At 50.6% G+C, this 22,017-nt stretch overlaps 2 protein-coding genes across 4 annotated transcripts; one reads left to right on the forward strand and one right to left on the reverse strand.

Annotated features, from left to right (window-relative positions):
* Positions 1-1,110: 1,110 nt before the first annotated feature.
* C2CD2L (C2CD2 like) lies at positions 1,111-10,514 on the reverse strand. Of its 2 annotated transcripts, none has more exons than XM_012558186.1 (14): positions 9,750-10,514; positions 7,491-7,586; positions 7,014-7,133; positions 6,731-6,841; positions 6,506-6,622; positions 6,305-6,416; positions 6,055-6,163; positions 5,418-5,482; positions 5,202-5,329; positions 4,938-5,112; positions 4,082-4,183; positions 3,805-3,938; positions 3,437-3,722; positions 1,111-2,199 (listed from the first exon to the last, which is right to left on the reverse strand). In XM_012558186.1, the coding sequence occupies exons 1-14, from the start codon at positions 10,101-10,103 to the stop codon at positions 1,988-1,990; spliced, it is 2,121 nt and encodes a 706-aa protein (XP_012413640.1). In that variant the 5' UTR covers positions 10,104-10,514; the 3' UTR covers positions 1,111-1,987. The 2 variants fall into 2 exon arrangements, with proteins under 2 accessions (XP_012413640.1, XP_004385690.1); XM_004385633.2 differs by having other exon boundaries at positions 3,805-3,941.
* Positions 10,515-15,815: 5,301 nt separating this feature from the next.
* DPAGT1 (dolichyl-phosphate N-acetylglucosaminephosphotransferase 1) lies at positions 15,816-21,751 on the forward strand. 2 transcript variants are annotated; one of them, XM_012558192.2, is made up of 9 exons: positions 15,816-16,233; positions 16,553-16,676; positions 16,849-17,062; positions 17,247-17,393; positions 19,094-19,178; positions 19,785-19,973; positions 20,332-20,419; positions 20,586-20,741; positions 20,820-21,374. In XM_012558192.2, the coding sequence occupies exons 1-9, from the start codon at positions 16,073-16,075 to the stop codon at positions 20,883-20,885; spliced, it is 1,230 nt and encodes a 409-aa protein (XP_012413646.1). In that variant the 5' UTR covers positions 15,816-16,072; the 3' UTR covers positions 20,886-21,374. The 2 variants fall into 2 exon arrangements, with proteins under 2 accessions (XP_012413646.1, XP_012413645.1); XM_012558191.2 differs by having other exon boundaries at positions 20,586-21,751.
* The last annotated feature ends 266 nt before the right edge of the window (positions 21,752-22,017 follow it).

Consider the following 22,017-nt stretch of genomic DNA (forward strand, 5'->3'; position numbering starts at 1 on the left):
TGATGTAGATAAGTCACAGAATGTCAGAGTTAGCTGTGACCTGAGTGATCACCTATGATGTAGATAAGTCACAGAATGTCAGGGCTAGCTGTGACCTGAGTGATCACCTAGGCCACCCTTCATTTTAGAGATGAGGAAGCTAAGGCCCAGAAAAGAGAAGTGTTCTACTCAACGTCACTCAGTGTGTTTGTGGCAGACTTAGGGTTCCTGTCTCCTTTCCCTGACATCCTGCAGCAGCTTATCTGGTCCATGTCCTTTGTAAGTTCCCAGAAAACAGGAACTGAGGACACATATAGTTCGCTAGTATCTATAACTCCTTGCAACTTGTCCCCATTAATGAGTAAAAGCCTTTTTATGATGATGAAACACTGAACAAGACTTCTCCCTCCTAATCTGTCTTTTCTGAGGCACTAGCTAACACTCAAAAAAACCCACAAAAACCCATTGCCATTGAATTGATTCCAACTTATAGTGACCCTATAAGACAGTAGAACTGCCCCGTAGGGTTTCTGAGGAGCAGCTGGTGGATTTCAACAGCCGACCTTTTGGTTAGCAGCCAAGTTCTTAACCAGTGTGCCACCAGGGCTCCAACACTTACTCAGTGCTGACTATATGCCGGAAGAGTTCTAAGCACTTTATGTTTACTTCTCTCCCATAACCAAATGAGATAGCTACTATTATCACAGTCCCCATTTTATAGATGAGAAAACTGAGGCACTCAGATGTTACATCACCTGCCTAAGATCACACAGGTAATTGGTGCTGGGACTCAAACCCAGGCAGTCTAGTTCCATAGTCCATGCTCTGGATTATACTATTACATTCTGGAAGGAGCAACCTGTTCAAGAAAGGGGAGTGAAGATACTGTACTAGCCAACTGACTTTTTTTTTCTGGTTGACTTTTTGACTACAAGTTCACCCTTCAGAGACTCTTCTCTCTCTCCCATCCTCTCTCTACATGTCCCATCTTCCCTGTAGGAACTTCTTAACCAACACATTATATATGTCATCTATCCCACCTCAATATCTGGGCCCCTGCCTCCGATCTTCCCCCTCCATCACCACCACGGCTTCGCTACCTATTCCCCTTTCAAAAAATAACCAGTTATCCAGTGGATAAACTCCAATTTGACTTTAATTTAATAAATTAATTTCCAAGCCATCACGCAGCAATGGAAGTCATCATCTCCCACATACAGAGGTGCAGCCTTGCTCTTGCTCCATCATCACAGTCTTTAAATAAAGCCCCTGAAGTCATCTCTCGGGGGAAGGCTTCCCACCAGGCTCCTGGCTCCTTCCTTCCAACAGAACCACTGCTCACAGAGAAGGTATCAAGTACAAAAACAGTAATAAAGGGGGAGGGAGGAACGAGGAGCAGAAGGGAAGTCAGGGAGGCGGGGAGTACCTGCCCCCCATCCCGGGCACCAACCCGGCTTTCTAGGAGCTGCCAATGTCCTCAGAGGCAGACACTGGTGCTGGTCTGAGTGGGGACCTGAGGGAGGTGTGGGAGCTCCATCCCAAAGGGAGTTGCCTACCCTTCTGGGATAGAAAAGAAGGGTCACCTGGGAGAGATGCCCTCTATCGTCTGTTCACTGAGGGTCCTGGGCCACACATATAAATAGAAAAGAGAATAAATAAGGGAGGAAGGATCAGCTGAGGAGCTGAGCACCCTGGGACTCCTCTGAGGGGCCAGTGTTAACAGGAGGCAAACAGCTCTGAGGAAGGCCCACATGTGCCAGAACACAGCCTTCCTTACTCCCAGCCACCAAGTCCTTCTCCTCTGTCCTCAGCAATGAGTGCCCACCTCTCACACACTTCCCATTGCAAGTACCCTTCCAACTGGCCCCACAGCCCAAGGTGGACAGGGCTTCCTGGAACCCAGAGGGCTTTCCTGGCTCGGGAATCCAGGGTGTGGTTTGGAAGGGGTTGTTGGGAATGGGCTGAGAAAACTCCTGCACTCTCCTAGCTCAGGAGGTGAGGAGGACCGTCAGAGCTGGGGGCTGGGGTTGCCATTAGCCTTGGATTTGGATTTGAAGGAAAAGCGCTTGATAAGGCGGCGAGAAAAACTGCCAGCCTTCTTTCGGACACTGGGTGTGGCCGCCGTGTTGGAGAGGTCATCGTGTGATTGGCTCAGACCAGCTTCCTTCTGTCGGGGCCTCCGGCGGAAGATGAGCTTAGTGCCACTGCGCAGGAAACTCACTGTAGGGAAGAAGGGAGGCTGAGGCAGCGAGAGGGGCATGACTGGGGTGGGGTGAGGTGGGGAGCAGAGACAGGATTGGGTGGAGGGATAGAAGATATGGAACAAAACCAGTCTCCTGGCCTAGAAGCCAGGCTTCTTCAGGAAAGAAAGAAACAAAACATGCTCTTCATCCTTCCTGAGGAAAAAAATGGTGGTGCTCATGGGAATTTGTGTGCACCTCTGAGTCCTCCCCCTGAGGATGAATGTCATGGGGCTGGCTGCTCTGTGAGAACAGACTGAGAGGACTGGGCCTCTGTAGTATGGAAAGCCAAAGGCGGAGCTGAGGGTGTTCCTAAAGCCTATAAAATCATGAAGGGAACAGGTGGGTTGACACTGACTTGTTTACCAAATTCCAGGATGTGAGTAAGAGGCACTGCTGTGGAAGCTTCAAAGAGGTAAATTCAGGACCAACATAATGCGGAAGGTGCTTGCACAGCAGCCTTTGGACTTAGGAATCTCATTATCCCAAGAAGTGATGCAGACTTACATCATAAATAGATTTGTGGTTGAAAGACTCAGTGGCAGAGGGATGAAGATGTCTTGGGGCAAGCAAGTTGGAAGTGCCACAGCTGTCCACAGACTGTCACTGCCAGAGGGGCAATCTTAGAGTTGACTTGGGGTAGGGTTTTTTACACTCATAGGGGAGAGGGTGCAGAGTGAAAGGGTGGGGGGAAAAAAAAAAAGAAGGAAGGAAAAGGAAGACAGGTGCTTAGACCCAGAAAAAAGGAAAAACTCAGGCAAAGGGGAATCATTTGGCATCCCCTCCTATCACCTAAGTCTGTCAGACCCAGGCCCTTCCTACTCTAGCTTGGCTGAACCACGCTGGGAACTCTGACAATCCCATAGGGGAGGAAGGAGAAGGCAAGTTGGCTTGTGGCACCCATGTCCCTAAGTGTCCAGTGGGACCTAGGTCATGATAACCAAAAAAACCAAACCAATTGCCATCAAGTCAATTCCAACCCATGGTGACCCCATGTGTGTCAGAGTAGAACTGTGCTTCATAGGGTTTTCAAGGCTGTGACCTCTCTGAAGTAGATAACCAGGCCTTTCTTCCAAGGTGCCTCTGGGTGGGTTCGAACTGCCAACCTTTTGGTTAGTAGTTAAGTGCTTAACTGTTTGCTCCAACCAGGGACTCCTAGGTCATGATACTGGACATAAAAAAGAGGCAAGAAGGGGGTCGTGCCAGTATCTCCCCACCTTTGTGGTCCTTGAGGCTGCGGGTCTCCAGGGCACCAGTAGACCCCGTTTCTGACTCAACATCATCCACAGATGGCCTCTCAGAAATGTCTGAACGTGTTGTCTCATCTGCTTCCTGAACACTTGTGGGACTGGAGAGGGCATCTAGGGGTCCTGGGGACATGGCTGGTGGGTCTGAGGGAGGTGAAGAGAGACCTCTGCTGCTCCCTGCGTCATCCTGCATTGAGGCTTCCAAGGATGCCGCATAGCCCAGAGATAGTGCCAACTCGTCCTGCGCAATGGGCACCTGGCAGGAGGGACAACTTTTAAGTGAGTGACCCATTAGGGCTTTCTCCCTACCCCATCTCCTCTCCCTAGAGCCCTGTTACCTTGGAAACACCAGAGATGATCAGAGTGCTACGTTTGGTGGGTGTCTTTTTGGCTGCCCGCCCACTAGGCTCAGTAAGCTGGCGAATTGCTGTCTCTGCTACAGGGTCCAAACCGTTGGAAAGGTGGCTCTCCCCTGCTGGGATACAGAGGATGGATAACCTGACTTCTAGTCTCCAATGCCTTCTTGGACTTGAACTCCTCCTGCCCCACCCAGTCGTTTTTAACTCTCGGGTCCCAGTACCAACCAACCCTCACACATACCCAACCCCCACTCACGGCTGCTGCTGTGGGAGGTACTGCTGGGGCCACTGCTCTCACTCAGCACAGATGTCGTCTTCTCAGTCACCTCCACCTTGGACGGGGAGCGGGAGGGGGAGTCTGGTGGGTCGGGGAGGGTCAGTGAGCTGGGAGGGACTTTAGAGTGGCCCCCACCCCATATTATCTTTGTTGAGATACAGTCTTTGGCTGACTCACAGGGCAGGAGACAGGTGACAAAGACGATGCCATGGGAGCCACTGAGAGTATGAGACAGACTAGGTCACGGGACACTGGGGACAAAAGGATACCATGGGAGCCACTGGGAGTGTGGGAAAGTGCCATGGGCCCCCTGAGGGTGTGAGGAGATGCTGTGAAAGTATTGAGTGTGCGAGGATTGTACAGGGGTCCACTGGATGTAGAGGAAATTCCCTGGAACCCCTGGAGATGGGTGAGATGTAATGGAGGGCCTCTGGGGTGGGAGAAATGCCACAGAGGCCACTGGGTTTGTTGGAGGATTCCACAAGGTGCTGGAGGGTTGAGGGTAGAGGGAGGGACAATTAGCCAGCTGGACTGGGGAAAGGGAAGAGACATGTGAAAAGACAGACAGGAATGTGGGGATATGGAAATGCAAGGCTATATGAGAAGCTAGCAGAGCCAGGATTGAAGGATGAGAGGAATGGTTGAAGAAATGGAGGATGTAAGGGAAAGTCTGAGAGTGACAAAGATAATGAGGCAGATGTGGTAAGCTCTGAATGGAACGTCAGAAAACAGGGTGGGCCAGAGTTAGAGTCTTCCTTCCCCTTCCCTGTCCTGCCATGGGTCTGCAGCCCAGGGCCCCTGGCTAGAGTTGGGCTCCCAGGTGCCTCCTCTTTACCTAATTTTCCATCTACACGGGGCCGGGACTGGACGGTGGTGACCGTGGTGACAATGGTGCCATCGGGCATGATGGTCCGGTCCAGCTCAATCTTCTTGGTGGGTGTGATGCTAGGGCGTGGAGTAGAAGGAGTGGGAGTGCCCAGGTTTCGGGGGGAGCCCTCCTCATACTGAAGCTGCCAAGGGTGGAAGAGCAAAGAGGCAGTGCCTCAGAGATGACCCTTCTCCAGTGTCCTCCACCATCTGCCATAGGTCAGCTTCTCACCTCTGCTGCCATGGTGGCTGCTGGTCCCAGGACTTTCCCTGGCCCTGGGGTGAGTGGGCACACCTGTCTTCGGGACAGTGGTCTGGAGGGGGAGCCCACAGGCAGTGTGGCCTGGCCCAGGAGTTCACCTGATAAAGGGGTGGCACTGTGAGCTGGGCCCATGCCCGGGCCCCAGCAGCACCCACCCAGAGGTGCTCCCTCCTGCCCCATACTCACTGTCTCCACAGCTGCTGCTCCTCAGCACTTTGAGGGTCAGCTCCTGGCTCTGGGGGCCCAGATCCCTGTGCACCAAGAGGAGATTGTGGTGGGTGGGGGGCGGGGACGAATATCAGCAAAGTGAACCCACCCTTGAGCTGGTCCCAGGCTAGAGGTAGAGACAGATGTACATAAAAAAGATGGTACAAGTGCTCCATCAGATTAATTCCTGCCTTCCTGATACTCCCACTTTCCAAGAAAATGGGACCTCACTCCTCATTCAAATCCTCCATGCCTTTCCAGCCTCTCTCCTAGTCTCAAACCACCCTCTTTCTTTGCTCAAGCTATTCCCTCTGCCAAAAATACTTTTCTCTCCACTCTAGAAATCCTACTCTTGCTCTAAGATGCAGTTTAAATGCCACCTCCTCCATGAAGCCCACTCTGATCTTTATTCCTCTATGGTACGGAATCTTCCCCACCTAAGTGCTCCACAGCACTTTGTGTCAACCTTGATTGGAGCACTTGTACCATCTTATTTATGTGTATCTGTCCTTGCCTGTGATCAACCCAAGGGTGGGGGTTGTGTCTTGGTCATGTCTATATCCTAGGACCCAGCCCAAGGTTTGATGGGTGCTGGGGTTGGGGGGTCACTCCTTACAGTGTCAGGTCCTCTGTCCACTCCACCTCAGCGCCAGCCCTCACAGGCTTAGTCCACTTCTGTTGCATGGGGTTGTCAAGCTCAGCTACACAGCACAGTTCCCCACTACCTGTGAGGAGCCAGAAATTAGAAGATGCCAGATCAAAGGTGGAAAGTCGCTGAGGAATAGAGAGAATGGTCCCTTGGCAGAGGGGCAGGAAGCACCTGCTACCACAGCCCCAGAAGTCCCCCAGCCCCTTCTAGCTCTCACCTCCTAGCTCACTTCCCAAGTTAGATGCTCGAAGCTGCCGTAGGAATAACCGAGTAGGTCTAGGGATGGCTGGCTGGGCCTGGGGCACTAGGGGTGGCTTCTCACTGGGTGCCTAAGAGCAGAAGGAAGTAAAAAGAGCAAAAACCCTGACACAGTCACTGGGGACAGGATGAAAACCATCTGCTTTGGGTGCCTACTCACCAGGCTTCCAGGGGCAGAGCAGGCCCTGAGGTTGACCATCATGGCTGGCTGGGTGCTGACTATGGCATCCTTGATCAGTTCCTGAATAGTGGAGAGCTCTACTTGCTCCTCACCTCTCTGCAGGGAAGAGGAGAACAAGCGGTGGGGCCCCCAGCTTGGCCTCACGCTCCTGCTCTGCCTCGCCCTCCCTGTTCTGCCTTTTCTCCCCCAGCCCTGACCCCTTACCTCCCTGGCCTGCAGCTTGGGAAGCACTGTCAGGCTGAGATCTGGGTGATCAGTGAAGGCCCAGGATACCAGCAGCCCCTCATCAGGGATTTCCTCCAGGCTGACTTCCAACTATAGGTAAGGAACAAAGGGATTGGTTTTTTTGTTCTACTCCTCCAACTACTCCCAACTCCCCAGGACCCTCCCTTCCCACATTCCATCCCTGAGAGGAACCACATTGCAAAAGCTGAGACAACTGATCCCCCCCAGCCCCACCCAACTCTGTTCCCACGTCCCCCTCCACCTGTGTTGGTGGCAGTGTCAGAGTGACGTGGTAGGTCTCCATGGAGACAGCAGCGGGGGACTGCTGGGTCACAGAGACTGGGAACCACACCTCCTCAGCAGAGAGCTGGCAATGCAGTACCTGAAACAGGCAAGACAGGGTCAGGCATGGTAAAAAGGTCCTGCTCTGCCCTACCCTCTAACGGTTCAGCAGACCCTTCCCCACTATGGTTTTCCTTGGAACTTCACCTTTTTGAGGTCACACACCCCTAAAAGAACCAAGTAAAAGCCAAAGACTCCTCATCCCAGAAAACTGTGGCTATGCACACACATACAACATCTTGCACATAACTTCAGAGGCATTCCCAGACCTTCTGAAGCCAATCCTTGGATCCCCAAGGCGTTCATAAACTCCAGGTTGAGAACCCCAGACTTAAGGAAACCTTTGGGATCAGCCCCTCTCAGGCCCCAAAGAGGGCAGTGCCCATCAGACCCTTACCATGGTACGCTCTGATTGGTCTATGCAGGTCACATGACTAATGCTGGCTCTGGGTGGGAGTTGGGGCACTTCCTCAAAGGTGATTTGGATGGAACTCTGCGGGAGAAATGCAGGCACAGGATCAGGTCTCCCGAACTGCCCCCCACAGGGCTGGCCTGTTCAGTTGCTGGCTAGACCCTGGCACTGCGGAGGCCTCAGCTGCAGGCTGGTTTCTGGCCCCTCCTTGGCTGAGGCCTTTAGGACAGGAGGTGCTCCCCTCAAACTCTGCCTCCCCAGGGACCCGCAGCTGCTAGGATCACCGAGGACTCGGAACTAGACCACCTCAGAGATCAGGTCACCTTCAGCAAAAGACCCTGGATTCCTCCTGGAATTCCAGGAGTCTCCCTCCTCTTCCCTCCACCCTTACCACCAAAAGAAGCTGTCTATAAAACCCGTTGCCATCAAGTCAATTCCTACTCATAGTGACCCTACAGGACAGAGTAGAACTGCCCCATAGGGTTTCCAAGAAGCGCCTGGTGGATTTGAACTGCCAACCTTTTGGTTAGCAGCTGTAGCTCTTAACCACTACACCACCAGGGTTACCAAGTTGTCTATAGAAGAAAAAATATATATACCCATATATATCTTGGTTGCCTCCTATACATAAGAGCTGCAGAGAGGTGGGACAGTTAAGGATGAAAGCAGTAGGGCCAATTATTGTAGGATAAGAGCTAAAGACATGAGGCTAAGCCTTCTTCCAGATAAATGACATGTGGAACACTGAATATCTGGAAGCTCAAGAGTGTGACTCTAACCATATTTTTGGATCTTCAGGACTAGCTCAGCACATCCTTGGGGAACTTGACTAGAGGAGCTGGAAAGAAAAGCAAGCTCAGAGGTGCTCAGAGGGCTCAAGGGCCTGGTTAATTCCTCCAAGCAGACAGCAGGGTAGTATTAGGGAGCAGAAAGCTGCTTAGCTCAGCCCTTGAAAGAGCTGCTTCCTAATGCTTCCACAGCAGAGGTGGGACAACTTACTGCAGCACTGTCTAGAGAGGAGAATGGAAAGAATTGAAGAAGGGACCCAGACTGAGCTGGAAGCTCTTTCTTGGATCTTGGGAGTGGAGGAAACAGATCTCATTTGCCTGGCAAACCAGGAGCAGCCAACTTCTCTGCTCCTGTAGCTGTCCTGTTCAATGGCCAGGCTCAGGGAGATGGGGAAATGGATACTTGGAGCCTCAATTTCCCCACTTCCTACAGAGGAGGCCAATGTCCAGCTGAGTCAGCTGTCCTGGGGAGTTGCTCCTGACCCAGGGACAAGGTGCAGGCAGAGCTGGGTGGAGGGGTGGATTCAAGGTGTAGATTGACAGCTGCCATCTGACCTTCAGCTGGTCAGCTGACCAGAGGAGATAAAGAAATTTTATGTGGCCACTTCTACTCCCAGGAATCTGGGGATCTAGTAGGATATGAAGCCTCTGGACTAGTGGGGGATGGAAAAGGAGAACCCTCTGAGCAAGGGGCTGATGGACTATGATGGCAATGAGAGATTGCTGGGCCAGGATGGGAGGGGGCCCCAGATAAGGGAGGCCTCTACCTCCCACCCCACCTCAGTCTCATGACCAGGACCCTGCTTCCTGCCCCACTTCCTGGGAGACCAGATGCCCATGGTGCAATGGGAGGAAGTAGGCTGGGCTGGTTTGTGACTGACCCTCAAGGGGCAGTGCCAGGCTCATCTACTGCGAGGCACACGGATTGTCAATTTGGTCTCCACTTGAACACCTTCCCCCACAACAAATATACCACAGGCCAGCCAGGGAGGGGGTAAGGAGGTAATTCAGGCTCCCTGGGGATCTGTTTGGCCATAGCAAGGATTTGGGGCATGAACTGTTAACTGGGAGTGGTGGCATGAGGACCAGGCAAATTCCTTCTGCAGGTGCACCTGCCCCCACCCCCAACCCAACCAGCAGCACCCAGGCTAGGTGGAAGCGCCATCAGGCATAGGGATTAGCGTTGCTATGAGAACAACAACTTGTGAACAGGTTTGGAGCCCAGAGAGTACCTTAACCACAGGAATAGAAGATCTGGAACATAGCGGGATTTGTACAACACCCCCCCATCCGCCGCCCTAGACTCACCCGCACCCTTTTCTCTGATCCCGGAGGGGAAAAGGAGTCATGGGGTTCCCCAGTTGATCCCCGCTCCTATCCAGCCCTCTTAGCACAGGCAGTCCCTCGACTGGAAGCAAAGGCCGAAGGGTCCACCTCAGTGATCTTTCCAACTCACCCCGTCCCTGCAGGCCTGCTCGTTCAGGGCTCTCACCCAAGCCCGCTGCCAGTTCTCCCGGAAAGACTTGAAGGCGAAGAGCGACGCCAGGAGGCCCCGGACGCCTGGCTCCTCAGGGGCGCCAGCTCGAGTCGCCCGCAACCTCAGCAGCGAGCGCCACACGCCGAGCTCCCGCGGGGAGCCCGCGGGCTCGGCGGCTAAGGAGGCCCCCAGGCCCTGGCCCCCGCCGGCCCGCGCCCGCCACAAGCCCCGGGCGTACTGCAGCAGCCAGCCTGCCACCGTGAGCAGCGAGGCGGCAAAGAGGATCAGCAGGGCCGCCCAGCCCACGTCCCGCTGCCCCCAGCCCGGATCCATGCTCCGCGCGGGCTCAGGTCCCGGTCCCGGCTCCAGCTCGGGCTCAGCCTCTGCCCCGGGGGAGCATGGCCCGGGCGGGCCGCGGGGCGGGGGCGGGCTCCCCCGGGGCTGGACGTGCGGGCTTGGGGGCGCTCCGGCGTTAAGTGCCGGCGACTAGTGGGTACCACGAATCGAAGGGAAGAGATGCTGAGGGGTCGCAATGCCGAAGTCTGTCTCTCTCTCTCCCCCCGCAGGCGGAGTCCCTCCTCCGTCTGTCCCGCAGTCCGACCCGGGTTAGTTGCCGGCCAGCGCCTGACTCCTCCCACAGCGCGGGTCCCCCAGAACCCGGGCGGGGACTCCTCTGCAGAGACGCGGAGGCTCGCCGGCGGACATCGGCTGGGAGAGGGCTGCTTGCGCAGAGCTGACACTGACAACACCGCCGGCCGCCCCGCCCCCATCCGGCCTTAAAGGAACCGCACCCGCGCGGGGCGGGGCTTGGCGAGCCGGGGATTCAAAATCTCAGAAGAGGGCGGGGGAACGAGGCAGGAGGGGAGGAAGTTCCGGGGTGGGAAATAAGTGGTAACTTTGGCCGCCCCAGCCCGGTTATTCCCATTCTGGAACCGGGGTATCCCGCTCACTCGAGCCCACCGCCAAGAGTGGGCAAGCATAGCTTCATTTACCTGAACTGCCGCCCCTGCTTTCCTCTACCCTCCTTAGATTTCTAGAGGTGACTCTTGTGGACGGCACCGCCCCATTCTCCCAACACCCCCTCGCTCAGCAAGCGCTTGGTGACCATTTTCTGGCTGAAGCTAGGCTCTTGATAAGGAGATGCAGAGCATCCCTCCCAGATAGAAGTGCCTGGCAGAGATCTAGCAGATACCGATCAGAGAGGAGGCGGAACCTGAACCTGGTAGAGGTTGAGTCTACCAAACCAAAACCAAACCCAATGCCATCGAGTCGACTCCAACTCACAGTGACCCTATAAAACAGGGTACAAACCCCACAGGGTTTCCAAATCTTTACGGAAGCAGACTACCACATCTTTCTCCCCGCAGAGCGTCTAGTGGGTTCGAACTGCCGACCTTTAGGTTTGCAGTCGAGCGCTTTAACCACTGCGCCACCAAAGCTCGGTTGAGTCTAAAACATGGAATATGGAACTCCCTCCACCACCATACCCTCTCTTGGAGCTAGGACCCAGGAACACCCTTATTAACCTCCCTGCTAGTGTGGGTTTGTTCTGGAGCTATTTCTCAAGCCCAGGGCTGCTTCTGTTTTTAAAAATAATATATTTCCATAGTAACAGCTCCTGCCTATGGAACACGTGTAGAGGGGGTGGTAATGATGGGGGAGCTGGCAATGTAGCATAGGACTATCAATAGATTGGACCACAAGACCCTGCCATCCAAATATGAAAAATCACAACTAGCACCCAAGGAATGGTGCAGGTACACCCTGCCCTACCTCTGGCCTCAGGATCCAGCCCCTTTTGTAGATTTCAGGGAGTGGATTTAGTGACTGGGGCTGATCACTGGTTTCTGGAGGCAAGGAGAGGAAAAAACTACCAAAGGATTCAAAGGAATCCCCATTCCCCCAAAGCCTCTTCCACATACACATGGGAAGGTCTTGGGCACACAGTCCTTTTATTTGAGAGGTAGGCAGAACCTGTCAGATCAGCAGTAGGGTGCCTGAGCCAACGGGAGTGGTGTGGGTTACTTTGCATCTCCCTCGGTTTCACTGTAAGGAAGGATGAAGGGATGATAGGGTAACCTTGCTGTAGTCATACTCATACATCATCCCTGTGCTCCAGAAACAATAGAGATTCCCAGAATCTGGGTTTCTAATCTCACAGGGAAGAGGGGGCAGGAAATCAAGAGAGGAGAGAACTAGGGGGCAGGAAATCAAGAGAGGAGAGAACTAGGGGCCAGAACCCAGAGACCAGGGAGAAACCGTCAGTGAGCAAAGCAACTAGGGCTGGGGTAGGTAGCAGGTTCTGCTGGAAGTTTTTCAGGTGCACAGTTTTTACTGTGAAGACCTCTTCCTCCAAGAACCATTCTCCAACTCTCACGACCTCCCAGGGATCTCAGTTCTCTGAGCTCTTGGAATTATTCCCTCAACTCCTCCACTAGGCATTTATGTACCTGTCCTATGCCGCCAGATACAGCTTCACAATTAAGTCTTCATCAGCCTCCCTCAACAGTCCTCCCAATCTTCCTTCCACAAGCTACTTAGACTTCTAGCACTTACGTCATTCTGCTTTATGGTCTAGCTAGTTGTTTGTATGTCTGATTTTTCTGCATATTAGTAAATTGCTTAAGAGTGGTGCCTGTCTTACTTATCTTTCTCCCTCACATTCAACCAAGGTGCTTTAAATATGCTGAAGTAGATGTCTTGGGGGAAGCAACAGCATTTCTATCACTTGGTGTCCGCCACTGTACTTAAGTTTCTCATGCACATAGTGGAGTCCCTGGGTAGCACAAACTGAAAGGCTGGCGGCTCAAACCCACCCAGAGGCACCTTGGAAGAAAGGCCTGGGGATCTGATTCCAAAAGGTCACAGCCTTGAAAACCCTGTGGAGTGCAGTTCTACTTTGCACACATGGGGTTGCCATGAGGTAGAATCAACTCAATGGCCACTGGTTTGGTTTTTTTGGATGCACATAGTAGGGATTAGCAAATTCTTTGTACTTTTAAGAAGTCTGACAAAATATTCCAATATACATGTAAACACTGAGAATTTCTATATTGCAGTCATCTTTTGAAAAATCACTCATGTCACCCGCTGGAATGGGGGCTTTTGGGGCTTGCTTTCAGCTAAGAACTTTTCATAGACTGATGGTGGAGGGGTGAGAAGAAAAGGATAAAGAGTTATTCAGCTGCATGGACAGGGCCACAGATGTGGTCCTGCAAGTGTCACAGCCCCAAACCACCCAGAGCCATCTCACAGTCTTTTCAGGCTGTGTAAACCATTTTTGGGACAGACTTTGTCTGGCAATCAGACTTAATAGTGGATTGGCCTTCCTCATTGGGAGGCACTCGGGGCCACTTAGGAGGAAAGGTGCATCTAAGACATTGTCTCCTCAGCCCAAGTGGCCAGCCAGAGCCATTGACAACTCAGCTGATCTGTGATGTGAGTCCTAGTGCCAGCTTCAGCATTCAGGCAAATGCTTTGAACTATTACCAGGAAAAGCATAAAAATTCAAGTGAAATCAATAGTCAGTTGTTTTGTTTTCTCCCTCTGATTAGTCTGATAATCAACTGGGTATTTACCATCATGGGAACAAAAATATTCAGATTATATCCAAGTAACCATGTTCTGATGGTAACATGTATATGTGGATGATGAATCCCTAGAGTCTTGTTTTTGAACAAATCCTCTCACCCTCTTCCTGGGGATGGGGGTGGAGTGGATCGTGCTAATGGTCTCCAAAGAAGGGAGAAAAAGCTTCTCAATGCTAGGCTGGGAAGAAAGATTTATTAGGACTGGCCTCCTAATGAAAAACAAAATAAATACAGACTGTCCCTCAGATCTCCAGGGAGTTTCAGCCTGCTCCTGATCAACAAGATAACTGAATGTACAGGTCATCTCAAGAGAGGCAAAAGCTGTTGCCTCCTCTAGGGACCCCACTAGCTTCTCCTTCCCACCTGCTCCTGGTGTCTCACTTTCCCCCAGTTTGGAAGGCTCTTCCACTCTTACCACCTGATGAAATCTTTCAGCTGTTACTCTTCCTCAAGGCCCGCTTGCTGCCTCCTATCACAATTAATCACTACCTCCACATGCACCAAATGCTCTCTGTACCTCTTTCACAGACTGAGGTTCATTATGAATAAGGATGTCTTGTATACAGATATCTGCCTGTCCTGAGCCCCGTGGGGACACCCTGTGGAACAGAAAATACTTGCCTCCAGGGATTTCCAGTCTAAGAGGCACAGACACACACACACTCACAGAAAAACATCTTCAGGAAAATAATGACTGAAAATTTGGTGGAATATTATTAAGTAAATTGCTGGCATTACCTACATGTGTGTATGTATGTGTGTATAACCCCAATTGCCATCGAGCCAATTCCGACTCATGGTGATCCCATGCGTGTCAGAGTAGAACTGCACTCTACGGGTTTTTCAGTAGCTGATTTTTTAGAAATAGATCACCAGGCCTTTCTTCTCAGGCATCTCTGAGTCAACTCAAACTGCCAATCCTTTGGTTAGCAGCCAAGCACTGTAACTGTTTGCACCACCCAGGAACTCCATGTATATAAGATTGTTGTTGGGTACCATCCAGTCAATTCAGACTCATAGCGACCCCATGTGACTGCCCCATAGAGTTTTCTTGGCTGTAATCTTTACCGAAGCAGATCACCAGATCTTTCTCCTGTGGAGCCTCTGGGTGGGTTCAAACAGCCAACCTTTTGGTCCAGCAGACAAGCTGGACCACAGTGCCAACAGGGCTCCCCTTATAATATATATAATTATTTTTATTTATAAAATGAATAACTGTGTGATATACATGTTTACATATTATATATTCATGTATAATAAATTAGTCATTTATTGTTCACTATTATTGTATCTTATATATTTTTAAAATTAGAGCGACCATCAAGTAGAAGCGACATTTCACACCTGGCTTTGAGGGAAAGGAGGGACTATCTTCGGCCTAAAGAAAGTCAACTTGCCCCTGACTCCGGGAGCACACCATATTGGGAAGAATGGACAAGATACCAGGATATTTGTGACCACACTCTAAATCTCTGGTGGTGATTTCCTTTCTGAGGAACAGAAATCATTTGCCACCTAAGAGCTTGCGACAGAATGAAAGGGAATGAAGATGCTGGTGAACTGTTACTTGTAGGGAAACAGGTGCCAAGCAAATAGTAAACAGAAGGAAGAAACCTGACTGGGAGTTCCTCAGGCTCATGAGAAGCCACGTGTGGTTTTGGTTCTCCTGACTCCTGAGCTCTTTAGAACGCTTCAGCCTACACCTTCTCGGTGTGGGAGCGTGGCACAATGCAGTGATCCAGGACCAACGAACATCAGGTACCAGGTTAAAACCAACACCCGAGGGCACTCTCAACCTCTACGGTGGTGAAGTGACTTGCTGGGTTGCCCGGCAACTAACTGCTACTGCGGGGGCAGAAGGTTGGTGGGATGATGAGGAAAAAACTACTTGGATCCAGGACAAGAACAACATGGGATGGGAGGGGTTTTCAAGAGTCTACGCTTTAGAATTTACATCATCCTTCCAAATTGTAGCTCCGTTTCCAGGAACTGTGTTGCGTTTACCTTGGCTTCTGACTACATTGGCAACAGGTTTTCTACAAGGAGCAGGCGCTGCTCCACTTCCTTCCTCGCCCCTCCTGCCCACCTACTACTTTCCAGTAGCTATCTTCCCGGCTTCAGAGGCCCCCTAGATTACGTACAGGGTACTGGTCCTTTAAACGTGACCTGCGGAGGCCGACCGAGCTAAACTGACGTGGACCCGGCTAAAAAGCGGTGTCAGACACGTGGTACAAGGAAGCATTCATCTTGAAACTGGGCAAGAAGTTTTTCCGCTCCACGCTGCACGCTTTATAATATGATGTTAAGAAAATATTAGCTTGTGTGTCTCATTTTTAAATTGCTTTTCCAATACTTTCGTGCTGACTCAACTCCCAAACGAAAGATCTAGTTAAAAATAACCGCTGTCCCCACTCTTATGCCCATATTAAAAATGGCTGCCACCGCCTTCCCCAGCGATAGTTGCTCTGCGGAAAAGGTCCGGGCGGAAACAGTGGGTAATCAGATGGAGCAACGAAGAGCCAAGGTTACTTTATATAGGCTCGTGGGAATCCCGCGGGCGGCTCCAGTCAGAGTTGTAGGGTTTTGCTCAGGCTGGTGTGGAAAGACCCAGCGTGTGGGAAGTGGACAGTCCTTACTGTTGAGGCCTCAAGTCTTCTGTAGAGCTTGCCTGTTAGCTGAGGAGGTGGCGGAAGGGCTCCCTGGCGGGTCACCATGTGGGCCTTCCCGGAGTTGCCGCTGCCGCTACTGGTGAACTTAATCGGCTCGCTGCTGGGATTCGTGGCCACGCTCACCCTCATTCCGGCCTTCCGTGGCCACTTCATCGCCGCCCGCCTTTGTGGCCTGGACCTCAACAAATCCCGCCGGCAGCAGATGTGAGGGGCAGCACATGGGTCCTGGGCAGGGAACAAGGGCTGGGGAAGGGGTGGACAGGACACGGGCGGGGACCGAGCGTTGACCCAGACAACCCAGGACTCTGGGAAGTGAAGGACAAATGATTAGCATTGGGGAAGAAGTGGGTGGGGGACCCTCGGATGTATCAGGGACTTCAGCAGTGGTGCCCTCCATCCCAAATGAAATGTGGGAAGGAAAAAACAATTCGGGTTACTGGAATACCTGCGCTAGTGAGTGACCACGCCCCCTTTCCTCCCCTCCTCCCCCCCGTACCCCCTCCCGCTTGTTGCTGGGCCACAGCCCAGAATCTCAGGGAGTGATCAGCGGTGCTGTTTTCCTTATCATCCTCTTCTGCTTCATCCCTTTCCCTTTCCTGAACTGCTTTGTTGAGGAGGAGCAGTGTAAGACCTTCCCCCACCATGAAGTAAGTGGGTTAGTGGGGGCTGTTGCCTATGGTTGGGGGCTGGGAGGTATCGGAGAGAGTTGGATTATTTGGGCTTTCGGGGAGGGGCTGAGGAACTAGAAGACAGGAATTCTTGAAAGGAGAGGTGGAGTGGGAGTAAGCTTGATACGGGACCTGCCCGAGCCTCCCCCAGTTTGTGGCCCTGATAGGTGCCCTCCTTGCCATCTGCTGCATGATCTTCCTGGGCTTTGCGGATGATGTACTGAATCTACGCTGGCGCCATAAGCTGCTACTGCCTACAGCTGCCTCACTACCACTCCTCATGGTCTATTTCACCAACTTTGGCAACACGACCATTGTGGTACCCAAGCCATTCCGCCCAATTCTTGGCCTGCACCTGGATTTGGGTGAGTAGCCCTACCACTACTGTCCCTATAAACCAAAACTCATTATTCTCCTCCAACATCCCTGTTCTGTCCCTGTGTCTTCTCAGATCCTTTCCAATGACCTTTCATCCTGTCTTCTGTCCTCACCATTTCTCTCAGAAGAATATCCATAAGGCCTCTTTCCACGCTGTCTTTTCTTCCCTAGGGATCCTGTACTATGTCTACATGGGGCTGCTGGCAGTGTTCTGTACCAATGCCATCAATATCCTAGCAGGAATTAATGGGCTAGAGGCTGGCCAGTCGCTAGTCATTTCTGCTTCTATCATTGTCTTCAACCTCGTGGAGCTGAATGGTAGGTAGGATTGGGGGTAGGGAGACAGAGAAGTCTGAGTGTTATATGGCTTTGGGGGATTCAGAAAGAAACAATATGTGAGCCATTACAGAAGATAACAGAAGCTATTTACTTTGAAAAGAATAACTAGTATTTATTAAATATGAGAAAGAAAAATAGCAGCCCTGTCATCTATAGCTAAATTGGCAATAATAGCTAGGCCATGATGTTCTCCTATTGAACATAAATAATTTCACAGAATCCCAGCATCAGACAAGGTCACTCTGTGACCATGATGGAGCAAGACAAAAAACAGACCCCTCCATAATCATACCAGAGCACCATCAAAACCATAAGAACAGTGCGCAAACCACAAAAATGACCAAACCTCCTGGCTAACAGAAGTGACTGTTGCTTCTTTCCAGTAACAATTCAGTTCCCTCCCATCTCTTAGATAAAAATTCTTAAGATATTCAATTATAGAATTACTCCTGCTTTCTGACAGCACCTCGTCCAGAGCAGAACAGCTTCATTTCATCCTCTTCAAAATGACTCAAAACAAATCCTATACTCAGAGAAGAAACTAGTCTACAGGACCAACAGTCTATATGAACCATGGCCTCATCTACCCTGAGACCAGAAGAACTAGATGGTGCCTGGCTACCACTAATAGCCAATCTGATGAGGGCCACAGTAGATGGATCCTGACAGAAGGGGAGAAAAATGTGGAATAGAACTCAGATTCTTAAAAAGTCCAGACTTACTGGATCGATTGAGACTAGAGGACTCCCTGAGACTAGTGCCGTGAGATATTCCATAAACCTGGAACCAAAACTACCCCGAGTTCGCCTTTAGCTAACTAACAGATTGGCTCCTAAAATAAGGACTATTACCAGTGAGTACTGTGCACCTTTGAAAAATCATCTATATGAGATCAAATGGTCAACAGTTAAAGCAAAGGGGACAGGGAAACCAGATTACTGGAAACAAAACATCCAGAATGGAATTAATGAGAATGTGACACATTGTGAAAAATGTAACCAATGTTACTGTATAATTTGTGTAGTAATTATTAAATAGGAACCTAATTTGCTATGTAAGCTTTCAACAAAAACACAATAAAATATTATTAAAACAAAACAAATTCTATAACAAATCCCTCCTAACAACCTCTTACTGAGGTGTCCCATGGTTCTCCATGGTGTGTGATTTCAGCAGTCTCCCTTGTTGCAACAAGTTAATAAACCCAACTTTGATTATAGGTATTTCTGTTGGTGTATGGTTGATGGACATCAGCATATGCTTATTAACACTAAGCACTTTTTAAACATTATCTCATTTAAACCTCATAATAGCTCCATGTGGCCGGTGTTCTCATCAGCCCTATTTTACAGATGAGAAAACTGAGGCTTAGGGAAGTTAAATGTGTCATGATCAAAGGTCAGATAGCTAGGAAGTAAAAATTGGCATTCAAACCTAGGTTTGAATGGCCTAAACCAAATCTAAGACAGTGACTAGGAAGGCTTCATGAAAGAGTTGAGGTATCAAGAATTGCCTGGGTGACATAGAGGGGTCATGAGTGAGTCCTTGAAATTGATTTGGGAGAGGTGGACAATAAAGCTTGGGATAGAATTTAGAGGCAGACAAAAATAGGACCAAAGTATACAAAAGAAGTGGCTACTTAACTTTCCCTTTCTTCCTTTTTCCCCCTGCTCCCAAAGGTGAATATCGGGATGATCATATCTTTTCCCTGTACTTCATGATACCCTTTTTTTTCACCACCCTCGGACTGCTCTACCATAACTGGTAAGTAGTAGGCCTGAGGATAGGGGAACAACTATCTGAACATGTGACAAGTTGGACCTATTCATGACCTACCTCCTGATGGAGAGGCTACTTGTGCATACTTGTGTTGAGTGTTTTCTGTGTCCTCGACTGGTAGTATTGTGAAATTGCTCTCTATCTAGCAGTAGTTGGGGGCAGGTGCTGTCGAGCCCCAGGAATAGATAAATTCAGGGCCTTGGGTCCTGCAGAGTTGCTGGGAGAACTGGAATCTCCTCTGGAGTCTTATCTGAGTCAGAACTGGGCTAGCCCAGTGCCCAGGGTGTGAGGTGTGAGAAAAAGGGTTGATAACACCCAGGGGTGGATTACCCAGTAAGCAAGGTATAGCACAGACTTGCTTGTGCTTACTTACTAATCTGTAGTGCACAATTTAACATGAGTTTCACCACATCTTGATGTGAAATTGTGCACTACAAATTAGTAAGCATAAGTAAGCCCATATGTACCTTGCTTACTGGTTAATCTGCCCCTGGGTGTTATCAATGCTTTTTCTCACACCTCATACCCTGAGCACTGGGCTAGCATTAGTAATGCCTCTTGCCACTGGTTCAGAGTCTTTCCCCCACACAGGTACCCATCACGGGTGTTTGTGGGCGATACCTTCTGTTACTTTGCCGGCATGACCTTTGCCGTGGTGGGCATCTTGGGACACTTCAGCAAGACCATGCTACTCTTCTTCATGCCCCAGGTGTTCAACTTCCTCTACTCACTGCCTCAGCTCCTGCATATCATCCCCTGCCCTCGCCACCGTATGCCCAGGTAGCCACTTTGGGTACCAGGGTAGGAAAGGGTAGGCATTGAAGCTTGGAAGGAACATCATAGCCTTTTCACTTGGGATGTCCAAAGCCAGCCTTATACACATGCTGTGCAAAGGGAATGGGCCAAAGAAGGACTAACTTTCCACGTGGGTAGCCCTTTTTAATTTACAAAGCACATTTACTTACATGATCTCATTAATGCTCACAGCAGCTCTGATCACACAGTAGTAAGCAGCAGAGCCTTAAATAGATCTCAGGTTGTTTGACTCCACATTCAGGGCTCTTCCTATTAATTAACCACAGGAAGGAGAGTTCTTCGAGTAGTGGCCCAGTCACATAAAGCTCTCTTCCCCCTGCAGACTTAATACCAAGACAGGCAAACTGGAGATGAGCTATTCCAAGTTCAAGACCAAGAGCCTTTCTTTCTTGGGCACCTTTATTCTAAAGGTAACAGGGTAACAAGGAGGTAAGGCCCTTGGCAGCCATCCTGAAATCAGGGAGTGGGGACCCTAGGCCTGCATCATATCCAAGGGTAATTTGGAAGCATTAGGCAAGTCCTCATTCCCGAAGCACAAGTATTAGCTGAGCTTCCCTTCACCTCTGGCCCCTCCAGGTAGCAGAGAGCCTTCGCTTAGTGACAGTGCACCAGAGTGAGAGTGAGGACGGTACGTTCACCGAGTGTAACAATTTGACCCTCATCAACTTGCTGCTGAAAGTCTTTGGGCCCATGCATGAGCGAAATCTCACGTTACTCTTGCTGCTGCTGCAGGTGAGGTTGGGGATGGGGTCTATACCTTCTTATCTTACTTTTTCCATGGTTCTTACTCTAGTCCATTTCTCCTTGCAGATCCTGGGCAGTGCTGTCACCTTCTCCATTCGGTACCAGCTTGTCCGACTCTTCTATGATGTCTGAGTCCCCAGATCATTGCCCTCTCTCTATCTGCAGTCTCTAGGGTTCCTGACTCAGGACGAGCTCTTGCTGGACCAAGGCTGCCTCCCAACCCAGGCCTCTCCCACCCTTCATTCTCCTCCATGTTTGTTCTCAGCATTTCCTTTCCCCTGTGACCATTGACATGCTGGGCCGTTCTTGCCCTCTAATGACTGTTGATTGAGGTTTGCCTGTGGCTTTCTTCAGCTTGCCACTCTCCCTCTCCATCCTGTCTTTGCAGCCTCTTGAGGTGGGATACAGCAGCTTTTATGCAATTATCCACAGCTCAACTTTCAGAGTCCTGACTCCCAAGAAAAATGATGGGCCTTGGGATAGAACCTGCGCTGGGGATAGGGACACAGCCATGAAGGTGACTTGACATTTAATTATAAATTAAGTCTTCTGATTAGTTAGAGCAGACTGGGGGGGCTAGGTGCTCCCAATGGTGACAATAAAGTGATATGTTTTTGTTATTCCTATAGGTATATTTCTTATATGGGCATTTTAGAGTAGGATGGGAGTTTTGGTGGGGGCATCTCCTTAATAGGACGCGTATCTCTTTGCCTCATCCTTTTTCTTTCAGTACACCAGTCCCCTTCTAGCGAGAAGTGAACAGAAAGACCTGAGACCAAACAGAACATGTTGAATAAATATTGAGATCCTAATACTTCAGGTGCTAATACTTGAGGGCCTTAAGACTGGAGTTACCTGTTTTCTAGCATGGGGTCTCATTTCTTCCCTTTTTCATTCTCCCTTTGCCAGATAGGAGGAGGGAGTGGGGAGTGACCAGACCTGGGAGGGGAGACAGAGGTAGTTGCAGTGTTGACCCTTTTCCTTTAAAAATCCTAGGCCAGCCCAGATTTCCCAGAGGCTCTTTGGGAAGCTTCAAGCTCCACCCCTTTTGTTATCCGCTTCTGTACTCCGGCCTTAGCGTTTAAATCTCGCGCGCTTCACATGCGTTGGCTGCATCACGAGGTGGTTGGGCGTCTGCAAGCCACCGCTTCTTGCCTTTTTACCCGGGCAAAAGGTTTTCAAATTCGACCAATCAGGTGGCGCTCTTCCTCTGCCGAGGCGCGTCACTGGGGGGTTAACAGCAACCAACCAGAGGCGGGTATTA

Source organism: Trichechus manatus, unplaced genomic scaffold (genome assembly GCF_000243295.1).
Source record: "Trichechus manatus latirostris isolate Lorelei unplaced genomic scaffold, TriManLat1.0 scaffold00143, whole genome shotgun sequence".
Classification (NCBI taxonomy): Eukaryota; Metazoa; Chordata; class Mammalia; order Sirenia; family Trichechidae; genus Trichechus; species Trichechus manatus.

Excerpts from the sequence above, each read along its gene's own strand:
- DPAGT1 (XM_012558191.2), top strand. The coding sequence starts at position 16,073 with ATGTGGGCCTTCCCGGAGTTGCCGCTGCCGCTACTGGTGAACTTAATC. Across the intron at positions 16,234-16,552 it reads AAATCCCGCCGGCAGCAGAT|CCCAGAATCTCAGGGAGTGA; the intron begins GTGAGGGGCAGC and ends GCTGGGCCACAG. Across the intron at positions 19,179-19,784 it reads GGACTGCTCTACCATAACTG|GTACCCATCACGGGTGTTTG; the intron begins GTAAGTAGTAGG and ends TCCCCCACACAG.
- C2CD2L (XM_004385633.2), bottom strand. The coding sequence starts at position 10,103 with ATGGATCCGGGCTGGGGGCAGCGGGACGTGGGCTGGGCGGCCCTGCTG. Across the intron at positions 6,842-7,013 it reads TGACACTGCCACCAACACAG|TTGGAAGTCAGCCTGGAGGA; the intron begins GTGGAGGGGGAC and ends CCTTACCTATAG. Across the intron at positions 6,164-6,304 it reads CTTGGGAAGTGAGCTAGGAG|GTAGTGGGGAACTGTGCTGT; the intron begins GTGAGAGCTAGA and ends GGCTCCTCACAG.